Source organism: Cyclopterus lumpus, chromosome 2 (genome assembly GCF_009769545.1).
Source record: "Cyclopterus lumpus isolate fCycLum1 chromosome 2, fCycLum1.pri, whole genome shotgun sequence".
In the NCBI taxonomy this organism is placed as follows: domain Eukaryota; kingdom Metazoa; phylum Chordata; class Actinopteri; order Perciformes; family Cyclopteridae; genus Cyclopterus; species Cyclopterus lumpus.
In genome coordinates, this window is record NC_046967.1 from 12,743,721 (window position 1) to 12,759,411 (window position 15,691).

Genomic DNA, 15,691 nt, shown 5'->3' on the forward strand with positions numbered 1-15,691 from the left:
TGTAGTGGCTTTAGACACATTTTTGAACTTATTCCCAGACCACTTGAGTTATTGTTGTTAATACTTGTTTTAATCCCAGCGTTTAATTTGAGGAAGAGTCTCTTGTCTCCTCAGCATCATCTTCCTCTGATGAATGCCGGAGGACGCTCTGAAGACTCCCTTTGAGAGGCGCACAACGACAACACATGAATAGTGTCCACGTGGCATCTTTCTGATGTGAATGGTTTAAACTGGTTTCATATGAATATTCAGACCCACTGTATGAGCAGAGAGACTATCATGTGTTCTAGTAGAAACGCCAAGGACCAGGATGAGGTCTCCAGGTTGAACCCAGGACCTGCTTAAAGGGATCGTGAGAGGATTCGGACAGTAGGGGTTTTGGTACCAACGTGGATCTGCTCACAACAAGGTCTGGATTATCTTGAGGAATCGGGTCAGGATTTCTGTTAAATGTATTTGGATGTCAGCCATGACCTCTGTGCAGAAGAGAGTCCGTTTGAACCCTACTGGCCCCGAGAGGGTCTGCTGGTTGCACTTCTCTCTCCAAACAGCAGAGGGCACCGCTGCTTCTCAGGAACTTCTCATCTTGCGTTGCAGTTGGTGCCTTCTCCACCCACGTGGCTCCACCCGTCCTTCCTGGTTGGACTGATGAAGATGTAAGTCCACCTGGACCAGATGTCCTCATGTGTTTGTGTCTACGTGAAGATGGCAGCGTAACCTGTAACATTAATCCCATGGATGAGGTGAGCAGGAGCACACTTGTGTATTTTTTCCCATTGAGCCTGAACGCATCACTAGTGGCCTCGTGGTCGTACACGTGACCCACTGCTGAACCACCTCTACAGGTATCAAGAGAAGCAGTAAACCATGCTGAAAATACTTGTTTTGCATTAAAATAAAATGAAGATTTAAAGCATGTCTTGTAACGGGAGCAAACTTATCATCTTCATCATCACTCTAATCTTTCAGGTAATTAAACTATGAAATGTCATCTCTATTTTCATAATGAATCTCAGCCTTCAGGTCTTCTGGTGAGCCTCATGTTCAATGAGCTATCATCAAACTCACTTCATGTGTTGCATGGTCAGCTCTAATAACCTAATAGAAATCTACTGCAGCCTTTTTATAATTCTTCTCTCTCTGTCATTTATTCTTTATTTGATCTGTTCATGTTTCCTAAATGTCAGCCCGTCACCTGCAGAGCGTTCAATATTCAATCAAATGCATATGAAATAAAACAATTAAAACGTGCTAAATTGTGTGAACTACATTAAGTAGTGTGTAATATCGGTATAAATAAACAGCATTATTGTTTTATGCTTTTGGGTTACCTTTGTGCTCACGTCTTTGAGTCTGCTTTAAATTCTCTTATTCACAGTCATGTGTTCTCCTTTCATTCATAAAGGATTAAGTTATTTCGTATTCGCTGTCTAGAACCCCATCTCACCCCTAAGATTATGAGACTTAAACTAATTGTGCGTGAGGACTGAAGAGGCATCGCTGCCCTTCACCTTTCATTTCAATGATATCAATCTTTTTATCAAAGTCAATCTTGTTTCAGTCAAACGCAGCAATAGGCTTGAGCATTCACAGCAATGCATTCACACTTGGTGTTGTTTTAGAAGTCAGAAGAGTTTACTGGAGCAATGGCCTTCAAAGCAACTTCAGCTCGTCTCTTAACTAAAGATTGACATCTTAGTTTTTCTTCACATTTCCTCGGCTTCTCCCTCAAGAGACCCTCATGGAGAGGTCCGTACTGGTGTTTGTGGGGGACTGGGTGGATCTAGCGTGCTATAATCACGCCCCCCAACGCTCTGCAGGTCTGGTGGACCAGGACAGGCGGCTGTTATGCAGATATGTTTTCATAAAGGTCCAGTAATATTGAATCTATCATCTGATGCACTGCAGGGTTCCTCTTCTCCTGGTGTCTATCTTTGAGGAGATATCTCGGGTGGAGAAGCACAGCATCTTCATATCAGCCAAATGGTGAGTGACGATGGAGAATACCATATTATATCAATATATTTTTGAAACCAGGTGAGTTCTCCTCACTTCTTAATCTTCAAAAATAAAACAGGTTATTCTTGTTGTGGCATATTAAAGGCTATTTACCACAATAAATACAAGCTGAAGCAGCTGTCCAGGTCTTTGTTTGGTTGTTCAGTTTGTTTGTTTTTTATTGTTTTTGCAAAGGACATTTTAGTCAGTAGTAAATGTGTCAGGAGAGTTAATGCAGCTTTAACACATAAAGCATAGACTTCTATACAACCAGAGGAGTCGCCCTCTGGTGGTCAGGAAAGAGAATGCAGCTTTAACACATGAAGCATAGACTTCTATACAACCAGAGGAGTCGCCCTCTGGTGGTCAGGAAAGAGAATGCAGCTTTAACACATGAAGCATAGACTTCTATACAACCAGAGGAGTCGCCCTCTGGTGGTCAGGAAAGAGAATGCAGCATAGACTTCTATACAACCAGAGGAGTCGGCTCCTGCCACACAACTGCAAAAGAGCAAATAATTCATGTTCTTGTAAAATGAGATGGGTTCCAGTTTCCTCTAATCTTGCAGTGATGCAGTTCATCCTGCAGAGGGAGTGTTGTTATTGTAAATGTACTGATTGGAGTTACATTCTATTATCTCTACAACATGAATTGTCTTACAAACGTCTCGGTGATTGAAAATCAAATCAGAAAAGGACCTCCACCAAGTCTCACTGGCCTTTTCATGTGGAAACAGTTGTTTTAAAATGACTTTTCCTCTGACACAACTTGCAGGTTGAAATTTACTAATATCTATTGGATGGATTGGTATGATATTTGGCTGACATATGCATGGTAATAAGTCAGTAACAGTAATAGTGTAGAGGCATGAATGGTTGTCCTCTCGGTGTCCCAGTCTCCTGTGACGTTCCCTCTCCGTCATCTGCAGATGTACTTGATGTTCCTCCTTCTGAAGCAACAGGACCAGACGCTCCATTAAAGTACTGGTTGCTTCCAGTAAGACTAAAATATAGATTCAAAGATGTTAACTTCTGTTCCCCACTTTTCTTCCTCTGATTCTTCCCCCATCTCTCCTCCCCCTTTCCTCCTCCTCTCTCCTCTTCTTTCTTCAATGTGAAAGTCAGCTGCTCAGCTGACTTTCACATTGAAGAATGGAGGAGAAGAGTGAGGAGTCACTGGCTTTCTCTGTGAGGGTCTTCACTCTGCAGGAGGAGGTGGGGGCTGAGGAAGAGCACATGGAGACACCGGAGGAGGTAACTGATGCATGTTAACCTGGTTTAGGGCTCTTCTCTCATTACTATCTAATCTAAAACTAATGTCTTCTGGTTTCATGCAGTTTGATCTGGTTAAAAATACCACAATCCACGAGAAATGAGATAACAAAGAATAAGTTGTTAGGAGATGTTCACGTTTAAGTACTGAAGGTCTGTCATGTTGACTGAAGGAATATGTCTGTTTAAAGGGGAACTACAGGAATTCTTCAAAATAAAATATACATGTTACTCTAATGGTGGCAGACGGTCTAAAAATGAACAACTCTCTAGTGCTAAAACTCAAATGAGCGATGTCATCATAAAGGGGAGACAATGAATAAAAGATGAGCACCCAGAGGAATGTTCTAGTATATGGAAACATGTTCTGCTTTACAGCTGAGGACAATGCAATAGAATATAGCTCAATGGGTCTTAGAAAATAAAATGCAAACCTGTCACCCATTCGTTGTCCACGGAGCAGCTTGATGACATCACAAGTTGGTTTTGATTGTACTCCATAACATGTTGGGACTCCTACTTTAGGTGGTGTTGCCCTTTAAGAGATGTACGTCCACGTAGTAGAACAACAACCTCCGGCACTAAGAGTACCTAATTTCTGTCTTTATAACTAATATCCACGTTCATGACAACGTAGGTGAGGTGAATTTTGAGGGTCGTCCAGCCTCAACTTTTCATAGCCCAGTATAATGAAACATCATCTGGTTAAATGCATAATCCTGGTAGAATAATAATAAATAACCAAGAAAGATAAGGTCATTGACATATAGACCGTTGTGATACAGTCGTGAGGGAGGAGGTCAGGGTAGAGGTCTAAAACTACCAGGACACTGCTGCCCTGTTCCCGTGTGAGACCGGATGTTAACGTTGACTTATTTGTCATGTGACCTCCGTATTTAAGGGACACCACACTGATCTCCCATGTTGCTGCACAATCGTAAGAAAATGCACCAACAAAAAAAAAAACGTCCCTAAACCAAACCTAACCAGTCCTAAACCAAACCTACCCTAAGCCTAACCTAACTGGCCCTAAATCAAACCTACCCTAAACCTAACCTAACCTAAACCAAACCTACCCTAAACCTGTCACCCATTCGTTGTCCTAAACCTAACCAAACTGGTCCTAAAACAAACCTACCTTTACACTTAACCTAACATAACCTACCCTAAACCTAACCAAACTAAACCTAACCTAGCCTACCCTAACTTAAACCAAACCTAACCTAACCTAACCAAACTAAACCTAACCTAACCTAACCAAACTAAACCTAACCTAACCTAACCAAACCTGTGAGAGACAAAGTGGTGAGGCCTATCCACCCATTGCCGTTAGGTTTGTTCTGGTGAGGATTTGGGAAGGTCCGGTAAATTAAAACCATACTTCAAAAAGAGGAGTGACTGATCGTGTTCATTGGACTGACAGGTGTCTCAGCCTATCACAGTCAGCAGGCTTGTCAAACCTCGGGCTTCCTGCTCTTTGCCCAAATGAAGATTTCAATTAAATTCAGTTTATTTTGGATAGCCCAATATCACAAATTACAAATTTGCCTCAGAGGGCTTTACAATCTGTACACATACGACATCCCTGACCTTTGACCTCACATCGGATCAGGAAAAACTCCCCAAAAATAACCTTTGACAGGGAAAAAAGGGAAGAAACCTTCAGGAGAGCAACAGAGGAGGATCCCTCTCCCCGGATGGACAGATGAATAGATGTCATGTGTACAGAATGAACAGCATTTACAAAGTTACATAAACACATTACATGAATATGACAATGTATGAATGGAACTCCAATCCATGAAACAGAAGGAGGTAGAGAGGAGGGGGGGCGGGGCGATCAGCAGGGCCAACGCGAGACCGGCTCATCAGGCATCAGACACCGCCAGGTCCATCCATAAGTAGAGAGAGAGAAGAGGAGAGAGGTGCTCAGTGTATCCTAAAACATCCCCCAGCAGCTTATAAGCCTATAGCAGCATATCAAGGGGCTGGACCAGGGCAAACCTGATTCAGCCCTAACTATAAGCACTATTAAAGAGGAAAGTCTTAAGTCTATTCTTGAATGAGGTGACTGTGTCTGCCTCCTGGACTGAAAGTGGAAGCTGGTTCCATAAAAGAGGTGCTTGATAACTGAAGGCTCTGGCTCCCATCATAATTTTTTGGACTCTAGGAACCACGAGTAGCCCCGCATTTAGGGAGCAATCTGTACACATACGACATCCCTGACCTTTTGACCTCAGATCAGATCAGGAACAACTTCCAAAAAAACAGAAAAAACCCTTTCATGGGGATAAAAGGTAAGAACCATTCCGGAGAGCAACAGAAGAGGATCCCTCTCCCCGGATGGACAGAAGCAATAGATGTCATGTGACCAGAATTGAATAGTCTAATTTGGTGTGCGGTCATAATCCGGTGTGTTGTTCTCTGAAGGAGGCGCAGCTCCAGGAGGAGGTGAGCAGGGAGCAGCAGGTCAGTGTGTGCAGACAGGGAGCAAAGCGGGAGCTCACTCTGCTCCTCAGCCCAGGACTGGAGCATCAGCAGCTCACTGTGCAGGATGGTGAGCACACATACATATACACAAACACACACAGACATGCACACATGCAGAAACACACATAGACGTGCACACATACACACACACACACACACACATACACACACACACACAAACACACACACAAACACTCAAACACACATAGACGTACACTCATAGATGTGCGCACTTACACACACATGCGCACACACTAACACACACACACACACACACACACACTAACACATACACGCCATGTTTGTTTATTTAGAAAATGCTGTAGTAGTGGAAGTGTGCCCAAAGTGCAGTGTTTCGATAAAGCTGAGGACCAGAGATGGTTAATGATCAGCTGTCATGATGACAGCTGATCATTAATAACATGTGAAATTAAAGCTGGTCAGTGGTGGAAGATTGATTATACTGGTCATTACTGGTAAAGTTACCACAATGTTAAAATACTCTATTTCAAGTTATGCATTCAAATGTACAACAATACCAATTGAGTATTACAACGATGAATGTCTTGAATAAAAATGTCTAAAATAAGTGAACCATGTATAAAGGACCCTGTATGGTTTGAGTGAGCACCTCTATTTATTAAGGTGTCTAAGGTGTCTGTTCCTGTGTGATTTAAACCACCATGTTTTCAGCCAACAGAGCATCAGTCTTCCAGTTCTCTGTTTCCAAGGAGATGGACTGCTGCCAGGTGGGAGGACAGTCCTTCCTGCTTACCGTCGGCAAACAAAGTCTCCTTCTGCAGTTCAAAACTCCAACTGGTTTGTACACACATGCATGAGTGCACACGGTTTATGACCCTGTAGTCTGGTTCCAACATCCTGTCCTCTCTGACTCTCCAGATATGAAGAACTTTCAGCGGTCATTGAAGACAGGGGATGATGAAGAGACTAGGAAAGGTTGCACAGAAGACGATGAGAGAGGAAACAAGGATGTAGAGAGAGGCCAAACAAGACATCAAAGGACTGAAGATGGCCCTACACAGGGCTACCAGGTAGGCCATTCAGTAGTTCTGACTTAGCAGGTGCAGGGATTAATAGATACTATAATAACCTTGTTCATTGTTGTGTGTGTTTAGTTCCACAGCTGTTTGTCCCAGCATCAGAGCCTGCTTCAGGACTACCTGAGGATCGCCACCTACCAGAGAGCCATTTTACTTAATGAGAGTGACTTCAAAGACAAGGTGACTCCTTGTGTTCACATGTTCCCCAAGACACATCAAACTCCATTTAACTTCCTTATCAGTAAAGCCTCCAAATATGAGGCCCTGGTGCTCTGCTGGAAACCGGTGGATTGCTCCCTCCAAGTGGGGACTGAGTGCCTACCGCAAGCTAAGGAATTCAAGTATCTCTGGGTCTTGTTTGTGAGTGAGGGTAAGATGGACCTTAGAAGATAGGTTAAGGAGATGAGTTTCCTCTGTAGGGCTCAGCCTTAGAGATAGGGTAAGGAGATGAGTTTCCTCCTTAGGGCTCAGCCTTAGAGATAGGATAAGGAGATGAGTTTCCTCTGTAGGGCTCAGCCTTAGAGATAGGGTAAGGAGATGAGTTTCCTCTGTAGGGCTCAGCCTTAGAGATAGGGTAAGGAGATGAGTTTCCTCTGTAGGGCTCAGCCTTAGAGATAGGGTAAGGAGATGAGTTTCCTCCTTAGGACTCAGCCTTAGAGATAGGGTAAGGAGATGAGTTTCCTCCTTAGGGCTCAGCCTTAGAGATAGGGTAAGGAGATGAGTTTCCTCCTTAGGGCTCAGCCTTAGAGATAGGGTAAGGAGATGAGTTTCCTCTGTAGGGCTCAGCCTTAGAGATAGGGTAAGGAGATGAGTTTCCTCCTTAGGGCTCAGCCTTAGAGATAGGGTAAGGAGATGAGTTTCCTCCTTAGGGCTCAGCCTTAGAGATAGGGTAAGGAGATGAGTTTCCTCTGTAGGGCTCAGCCTTAGAGATAGGGTAAGGAGATGAGTTTCCTCCTTAGGGCTCAGCCTTAGAGATAGGATAAGGAGATGAGTTTCCTCTGTAGGGCTCAGCCTTAGAGATAGGGTAAGGAGATGAGTTTCCTCCTTAGGACTCAGCCTTAGAGTTAGGGTAAGGAGATGAGTTTCCTCCTTAGGGCTCAGCCTTAGAGATAGGGTAAGGAGATGAGTTTCCTCCTTAGGGCTCAGCCTTAGAGATAGGGTAAGGAGATGAGTTTCCTCCTTAGGGCTCAGCCTTAGAGATAGGGTAAGGAGATCGGACATCAGGAGGGAACTTGAGGCGCTACTCCTTCGTGTCAAAAGGAGTCAGCTGAGGTGGTTCGTGCCTTTAATTCGGATGCCTCCTGGACGCCTCCCATTAGAGGTTTTCTGGGCACGTCCAACTGGGAGGGGCCCCCGAGAAAGACACAACACACGCTAGAGGGATTATATCTCCCAGCTGGCCTGGGAACACCTCGGGATCCCCCAGAAGGAGCTGGAAAATGTTGCGGGTGAGAGGGAAGCCTGGGTCAGCCTGCTCCCCGGAACCCTATGTTAAAAAGCCAAACCTAACAAAAGAAAAAAACATGTTTAAAACTGGAACAAAAAAACCTATTGGTCTCTATATCGGTTTCCCCTGTTCAGGACAACTGTACGGTGAATTTTCACTCACACATTAAGATTATATAGAGGCGTAAAGTTGCCTCTTTAAGTGGCAAGTCACATCTACGCCATTGCTCTACAGTTGTACTAAGTGACATGGCTGTTTATTCTTTCCAAGAAGTACATTACAAACAAGCCTCATTTCTTTTTGCTAGCCAAAATTAGCATCCCAAATAATATCCCATTTAACATGAACTACAGATGCACCAATCCCATCTCTCTGACATCATGTTTCCTGGGCAAAATAAGAAAGAGAACAAGTTCTGCATGTTCGCTATGAAGGTCATGTTTTCAACTCAACTGTTGAAAGTGTATATGTATTTAGTTTGCCATTCCACGCTCCCAGCAGCCGAACCAGCTCTCCCTTTCTCTTCCTGTCTCTGTAGGTGGTTCTGGATGTGTGTTGTGGTTCTGGTATTCTGTCTTTCTTTGCTGTCCAGGCAGGAGCCACCAGAGTGTATGCTGTTGAGTCCAACCCTATGGCCAAGTATACAAAGGTTGTCCTCCATCTTTGTCAGTACAATGTCAGCTTTAAGATGGTGTAAGCTCCACTTTGACTGCATCTCCCATGCAGATCTTGAGGAGCAACGTTATGTGTGTGTTGGCCTCGTTAGAGCCTAAAAAGAAACCGCAGCAACGCACTAGACAGCACACTCACACACATGGACATACATCACATGCAGAGCGTGGCATACTGGGGAGTTAATGGGTTGCAGCAACATCTGGCCCGATGTTCAGAAGGATAGGGGCTGCAGCACAGTGGTAGCTAGAGACCGATATTTGGAGATTATACCGGCATTCCCATGAATATTGAACATTATCATGGATTCGGATTTACCTAACAGCAGGTAATCTGATGGAGTCCAAAGAGATGCTATATTATCAATGGATTTTGATACCTCTTGTTGAAATGATCGTGCTTTGTTCTCAACTGGAACAACAAAGTGTTTTGAATTGGTTCTCACTTAAATTCCTGCGTCTGACTGGCCATGACTGTCTCCATGGCAACGACAATGACATTGTTATATGTTGAGCCATCAACCATACCAACGTGGACAAAATCTACAAGAATTTTATTTGAACTCAGAGATGTTCCTAAAATAGAACATTTACATGACAACATGTCATTTTTATGATGATGATGAAAGCTTTTAATGACAAGGTCAAGCTTCAGATGATAAAAGACCTCCATCACTCCAACAGCAAACTCTTCTCTCTGCCTGAAGGCCAACACGGAGATGATGAGCTCTCCCCCCACACTAATACATACCTGATCAATATAATTAATCTATCTGGCATACATTGCATGGGATATAAAGTACTGGTTGTATTGTTTTTATTTCTCTGAAACGTACTGTTATATTGTTTTATTGTTTCTTTTAATGTGATTTATGTACTGTATGTGTAAGTGCTTCTACCTTACTAGGAGTTTATTGATGCGTCTATTGGGTTTTTGGTTTGTGTTATTGTATGATTGGTGAATCCGAACTAACCCTTTAAAACAACAACACAAGCAATAAGAAGCTGAAATTACTGTTTTTGTCAATGGAGTCGTGTGGCTGTGAAGAAAGTGTCAGTTCCCCGTCAGAAAGGGCTCTCTGAGGCCAAGGTGGAGTGGTGACGATATTCTAAATGTAGCCGACAATGGATCTTCTTGTCTAAAATACATTTTGTCCACAGCAGTCCATTGCTTTGCTCCAGTGGGTACCATCTGTTTCTCCAAATAATACAGCAGAATTATTCTGTTTCTGTCAGCGTCGGAGGGCGATGTGAGAAGAGGCTCCACTGGTCGCTGTTTACTCTGGGCAGCTCAGGTTCTGGAGGGTCCTCCCCGCTGTCAGCCAAATTGCTGTAAAATCTACACTTTAAAATCCAAACCCTAACTAATCCTTGTCCATAAGATCCTCTCCACTCATATTTTAGAACAAGGAATTTTCCCTTTAAGTAAATTGTATTCTTATTGGGCTTTTATTCAGATAATTACTGTAATTGAAGGCTCCATGTGAACACAGCTAATCATGTGTAATGCTTGAAAAGAATGGAATTGCTGGCTGATTTTAGTGGTAAGATTGTGGCACAAATAAGAGCAACTAGAAACCTGAAATGACTTCCTTGTCCAGATGTCCATTGCTGTAGATAGGCCTGGTTGTATAGTACATTGATGGACCTTTCCATCTCACAACAATGAGACATTTACTTCCGTCTCCAGACCGCATGGTCCAATGTGTTTGTCATGGTCTTATTGGGAAAATGGGGACGCTTTAGTCGTAATGTGGTTTTACAGTGCACATGTTTCTTTCTCCTGTGCAGATCCTGGTCCAGAATAACTGCCTGTCTGAGCGGATCAGGGTTTTAGAAGGGAAGGTGGAGGAGATCAGCTGTCCCGACATGGTGGACGTCATCATCTCTGAGCCAATGGGATACATGCTGCTTAATCAAAAACTCATGGAGAGTTTCTTGCATGCCAGAAAATGGCTGAAACCCAACGGTAGGAGTAAAGAAACATTAGGGACACAGAGGGCAACACCTCAGACACTAGACCCAACGTGTTGATGAAGCAATGAATAAAACTAATACTCACATCATGCAAAATCTCTGACATTTAAATTTGAGTACTGATGGTCACAATTCAGGTCACAATCTTGAGGACTGTCTTGTTTAGAGTATCCTATAGGATACTCTAAATTGAGGTAGGGCATGACTGGGGAATAGTTTGCCTTGCTTTGGGACTCACTTGTTATGACTTGTGACTACATTGTATTGACTTGGGACTTGCTTTGGGACCGATTGGGGACTACTTTGTATCGACTTGGGACTTGCTTTGGGACTCACCCTTCATGACTGGGGACTACTTTGTATCGACTTGGGACTTGTTTTGGGACTGACTTGGGACTAGTTTCTATTGACTTGAGACTCACCCGTCATGACTGAGGACTACTTTTTATTGACTTGGGACTGGTTGGTACTAACTTTGCACTTATCCTTTCTTGACCTGGATAGCTCATCCCCCCCAAAGGGGTTACTCCAGCTGTCAGTCAGTCTAAGTGTCTGTCTTTCACTCTGTGTTTAGCTCTCTGTCTTATTTGCCCTTTGTTTCTCTCTCTCTCTCTTCTCTCCCTCCCCCCCCCCTTTCTCTCTATCCAGGTCTGATGTTTCCCTCCTATGGTGATATTCATCTGGCTCCCTTCAGTGATGAGCAGCTTTACTTCGAACACCACGCACGAGCTAGTTTCTGGTCTCTCTCTCTCTCACATACACACACACACACACACACACACACATAAGCATGTACAGGCACAACTCCATGCATGAGGACACAAACACACTGGCTCCCTTTCTTTCCCTCTCTCAGACACACATGTTCCTCAGGCTTGCTTCCTGTTGGGTGTTCAGTCCTAACTCATGCAGGGGAACCAAGAGTTGGACTAGTCTGAGCTTTTGTAGGTCACCAGGGGGCGACTCCTCTGGTTGTATTGAAGTCTATGCTTCATGTGTTAAAGCTGCATTCTCTCTACTGACCACCAGGGAGCGACTCCTCTGGTTGTATTGAAGTCTATGCTTCATGTGTTAAAGCTGCATTCTCTCTACTGACCACCAGGGGGCGACTCCTCTGGTTGTATTGAAGTCTATGCTTCATGTGTTAAAGCTGCATTCTCTCTACTGACCACCAGGGAGCGACTCCTCTGGTTGTATAGAAGTCTATGCTTCATGTATTAAAGCTGCATTCTCTTTACTGACCACCAGGAGGCGACTCCTCTGGTTGTATAAAAGTCTATGCTTCATGTGTTAATGCTGCAGTCTCTCTCCTGACCACCAGGGGGCAACTCCTCTGGTTGTATAGAAGTATATGCTTCATGTGTTAATGCTGCAGTCTCTCTCCTGACCACCAGGGGGCAACTCCTCTGGTTGTATAGAAGTCTATATATATGACTCTACTTCTCTCCTGATTTATAAACGTGAGTTCATGGACTCAATCTCTAGTCTCAAGTCTTCTTCAATACAGCATGATGTTCATTTAGTACATTTGGGTCCATTTAGAGTCAAACAGACCATAAAGCAGGGGATGCTTTAGGGCGGTTTGGGGACTCAGACTTTCTTCTTAGCTCTTTACAGATGATGTGGTTCTCTTGGTTCCTTCAGAACATGACCTTCAACAGCACTTGGGTCATCAACTGTGTGCCAAGGGGTCGGGGTGAGAGTTAGTAGTCCTCTGAGGCTGCGGTTATCTGCCCGACAACTGTAGATTGCTCCTTCTGGGTAGCCCAAAGTATCTCAGGTCTTCTTCATGGAGCCACATCTTTGTTGTGAATAAGGAGCTGAGCCAGAGGCTCTGGATTTACCACTCCATCTACACTACGACCCTCACGGATGGTCTTTGGCTTTAGTGACCGAAAGCAACTAAGAGAGGCTTATGATTGGTCGATTATGCCAGACACAACTTCACAGAGCACAGGTGACGACTCTGTACTTCCTCTCCAAATAAATCCACCACAAAATGAACAGCAGACACCGACAGAATGATGTAATCATTCACCTGAGTCCATCAGCTGACTGAATGACTTCTCTACAGGCAGCAGAGAAGCTTCTATGGCGTCAACCTGAGTGCTCTTCACGGCGCTGCGGGGGAGGAGTTCTTCAGACAGCCCATAGTGGTATGTGTGTTGTGAAAGGCCGAAGAGATGTGTTCAATGATGCAGAGGCGGTCTAAAATATATATTTATTCCCATTTTAATTTAACTTTCTGATTCTTTATTGGTTGTCTTTTTCAGGACTCATTTGAAGTGCAGGTCCTGATGGCCCGGTCAGTCAAGCACTGCATCAACTTCATGGAGGCTAAAGAAGAAGATCTACTCAGGTTAGATTCATAAGCATCATCTATGATGAGTCACTGTATGAACATGTAATGAACATGTACATCATCTGATGCATGTGTAAGCAGGTCAAATGTCAAATAAAGCCAATCACCACAATCAGGGTACCATTGGGAGGAGTGAAGGGAGCACATCTCAGTATCGGTGCAGAATCATCAAGCAATCAGCACTTTGTTGATGTCACTTCCGGTTTGCTGAAAGAGGATTTAGATGCCTCAACTACCAAGAACCGTTTAGGTCCACTAAAGAGTCAAAAGGTGTGCTCGGTTATTAATCAGCAGCCTGAGCTGTTTGATTGACACATGATCCAATCAGGACACCAACGATTTGAAATATATGAAATTATAGATATTACTAATGAACCAATGAATGAAATGCTCACAGGTTTAGTGCACACGTTAAAATGAATGAGTGAAACTGTGAGTCACACCTGTTTGTTCCTTCCAGAATGGAGATTCCCTTCGTGTTCACCCTGCTGCAGTCTGGTCTGGTCCATGGTCTGGCCTTCTGGTTCGATGTGGCCTATTTAGGGTCCAAGTAAGAGATGCACAACACTTCTAGTTGGACATATTGTTTTGCTTATACAGCTCTAGTTGAGACCTGTCAATGACAAGGTAGCCCCGCCCTGAAGCCTTCCCTGCTTTATGGTCAGAGGAGTCGCAGGTAGAAGATAACACATGTTCCCACTTGCCTCTACAGTCTTTCAGACTTACATAAAGTGCCCCCCCCCCTCCCCCTCCAGGGCAACAGTGTGGCTCTCCACAGCTCCCACGGAGCCTCTGACCCGCTGGTCTCAGATCAGGTGTTTGCTTCAGACACCGCTCTTCGCCAAGCTGGGACAAACTCTGTCTGGGACCGTCCTGCTGGCCGCTAACGACAGGTACCACTGCTATTCAAAAGGTTCCCCTGGAGTCCCTGAGTGGGACTAGAACCAGAGACGGTCTGTTTTTATGTCATCACAGTAGTGACCTTACTAATCATGAACATGTTCCACTTCCCAGGCAGAGCTATGACATCAATATCACCGCCACAGTCGACCAATCAGGCTTCAGATCTGGAAACGTCCTGGACCTCAAGGACCCCTTCTTCAGGTTACTCCTTTTCCCTCTGATACGTTTAACGTATTCACACAGGTAACCCTGCTTCATATGGATGTTGAGCCCCTTGGTTTCTTTTATGTCTTATGTCTGTTCCAAAAGGTCCATGTTTCCTAAAGGAGGTTCAAATAAACTGTTCTATAAAGCAGGTTTAACTAACCCTGAACTCTGAATGTAATAACCCTAACCCAGCTTCTCTGTCCCGCTTCCATGAAACAGGTGGGAAAAACAGGAAGCGTTTCAATGACAGGTGAACCGGTGTGCAGCGGGGGCCAGGAGATCACAGGTGAACCTTGAACTGAGTCACATGAACATGAGCCACATCCACGTTATGGAACATGGATCAACACGTGCGCAGCTTCCAGAAGAATCCACTAGAGGGCAGCAGAGTGTCGACTAGACTGTCGAGCATTCCCCTGCCAAAATATCATACTGTAAAACATTCACTGAACTAAATATATAAATGATGTGCAAAACTAGCACAGTTTACATTTTTCATATCAACATTTTTTTTTAAACTTTAAAAACCTTTTGCTAATTCCATCTCAGTCACACAATCTATTTTCTCTGTGTGTGTTATTGTGGCCACTGTGGATGATGAGAGTCTCATCGTTTAAGGACCTTCTGGCACAAGTAAGATGTGTTTTACTTTCTGAAGAGTTATTCAAATCCAGCTGACATAATATGTTAATTATTATAAAATCATGGTTAATATTCTCCACCATATATGTCTCTTTAATCTCAGGAGCCTCATGACGTCACACCTCCACATCATACAAATGAGATTGTTTGGTCTTGTTCTGAATACAGTTTGTTTACAGACATTGGTGCTGAATGTTAAGACTAATATGAAAGGTGACGTCCTTTTAGTATGAACCTTTTGTATCTGTGTATCAAACACGTTGCTGAACAGACCTCACAATGTGGTAAAGACATTCACAAGGAAAGTTGGAAACAATCCTTTTAATACTGTGTATACTGTTATTCTGTGAGCATATTTAGTATTCTGTAATAAAATGTTCCCAGAATAAACGGTTTTAACGGGGTTCATTGTTCTGCTGTCAGGCGACACATGTTATCGGGCCTGGATGGTTACATGAATACACAGTTTGGGGCAGACACACACACACACAGATTAGACCTGTCCTGGCACCGTTCCCTGAACAGGGTTACCTAATTAACATATTAACCTAATTTCAGATATTGCAATATAATACTTCATCTTAAAAGGCTGTTGTTGATGGGGTTGTTTATATATGTGTGTGTGTACTTCAAAATAAACATGTAGCAATACTCTGCATTA

General features: G+C 43.7%; 1 protein-coding gene across 2 annotated transcripts; it reads left to right on the plus strand.

Moving 5' to 3' along the window:
* The first annotated feature begins 501 nt into the window (after positions 1 to 501).
* On the plus strand, positions 502 to 15,577 carry LOC117746419 (histone-arginine methyltransferase CARM1-like). Of its 2 annotated transcripts, XM_034555535.1 has the most exons (16): positions 502 to 743; positions 1,909 to 1,986; positions 3,120 to 3,252; positions 5,701 to 5,827; positions 6,454 to 6,579; positions 6,661 to 6,812; positions 6,897 to 7,001; positions 8,807 to 8,917; positions 10,731 to 10,908; positions 11,565 to 11,655; positions 12,991 to 13,072; positions 13,190 to 13,275; positions 13,739 to 13,828; positions 14,034 to 14,171; positions 14,293 to 14,382; positions 14,608 to 15,577. In XM_034555535.1, the coding sequence occupies exons 3-16, from the start codon at positions 3,151 to 3,153 to the stop codon at positions 14,633 to 14,635; spliced, it is 1,506 nt and encodes a 501-aa protein (XP_034411426.1). In that variant the 5' UTR covers positions 502 to 743; positions 1,909 to 1,986; positions 3,120 to 3,150; the 3' UTR covers positions 14,636 to 15,577. The 2 variants fall into 2 exon arrangements, with proteins under 2 accessions (XP_034411426.1, XP_034411417.1); XM_034555526.1 differs by lacking the exons at positions 502 to 743; positions 1,909 to 1,986 and having other exon boundaries at positions 2,469 to 3,252; positions 14,293 to 14,424.
* Positions 15,578 to 15,691: the final 114 nt, after the last annotated feature.

Bases quoted from the DNA above. Each gene is read 5' to 3' on its own strand.
- LOC117746419 (XM_034555526.1), top strand. From the start codon at position 3,151: ATGGAGGAGAAGAGTGAGGAGTCACTGGCTTTCTCTGTGAGGGTCTTC. The intron at 8,918-10,730 runs GTTGTCCTCCAT...TCTCCTGTGCAG, and splicing joins CTATGGCCAAGTATACAAAG to ATCCTGGTCCAGAATAACTG. The intron at 13,073-13,189 runs GTATGTGTGTTG...TGTCTTTTTCAG, and splicing joins TCTTCAGACAGCCCATAGTG to GACTCATTTGAAGTGCAGGT.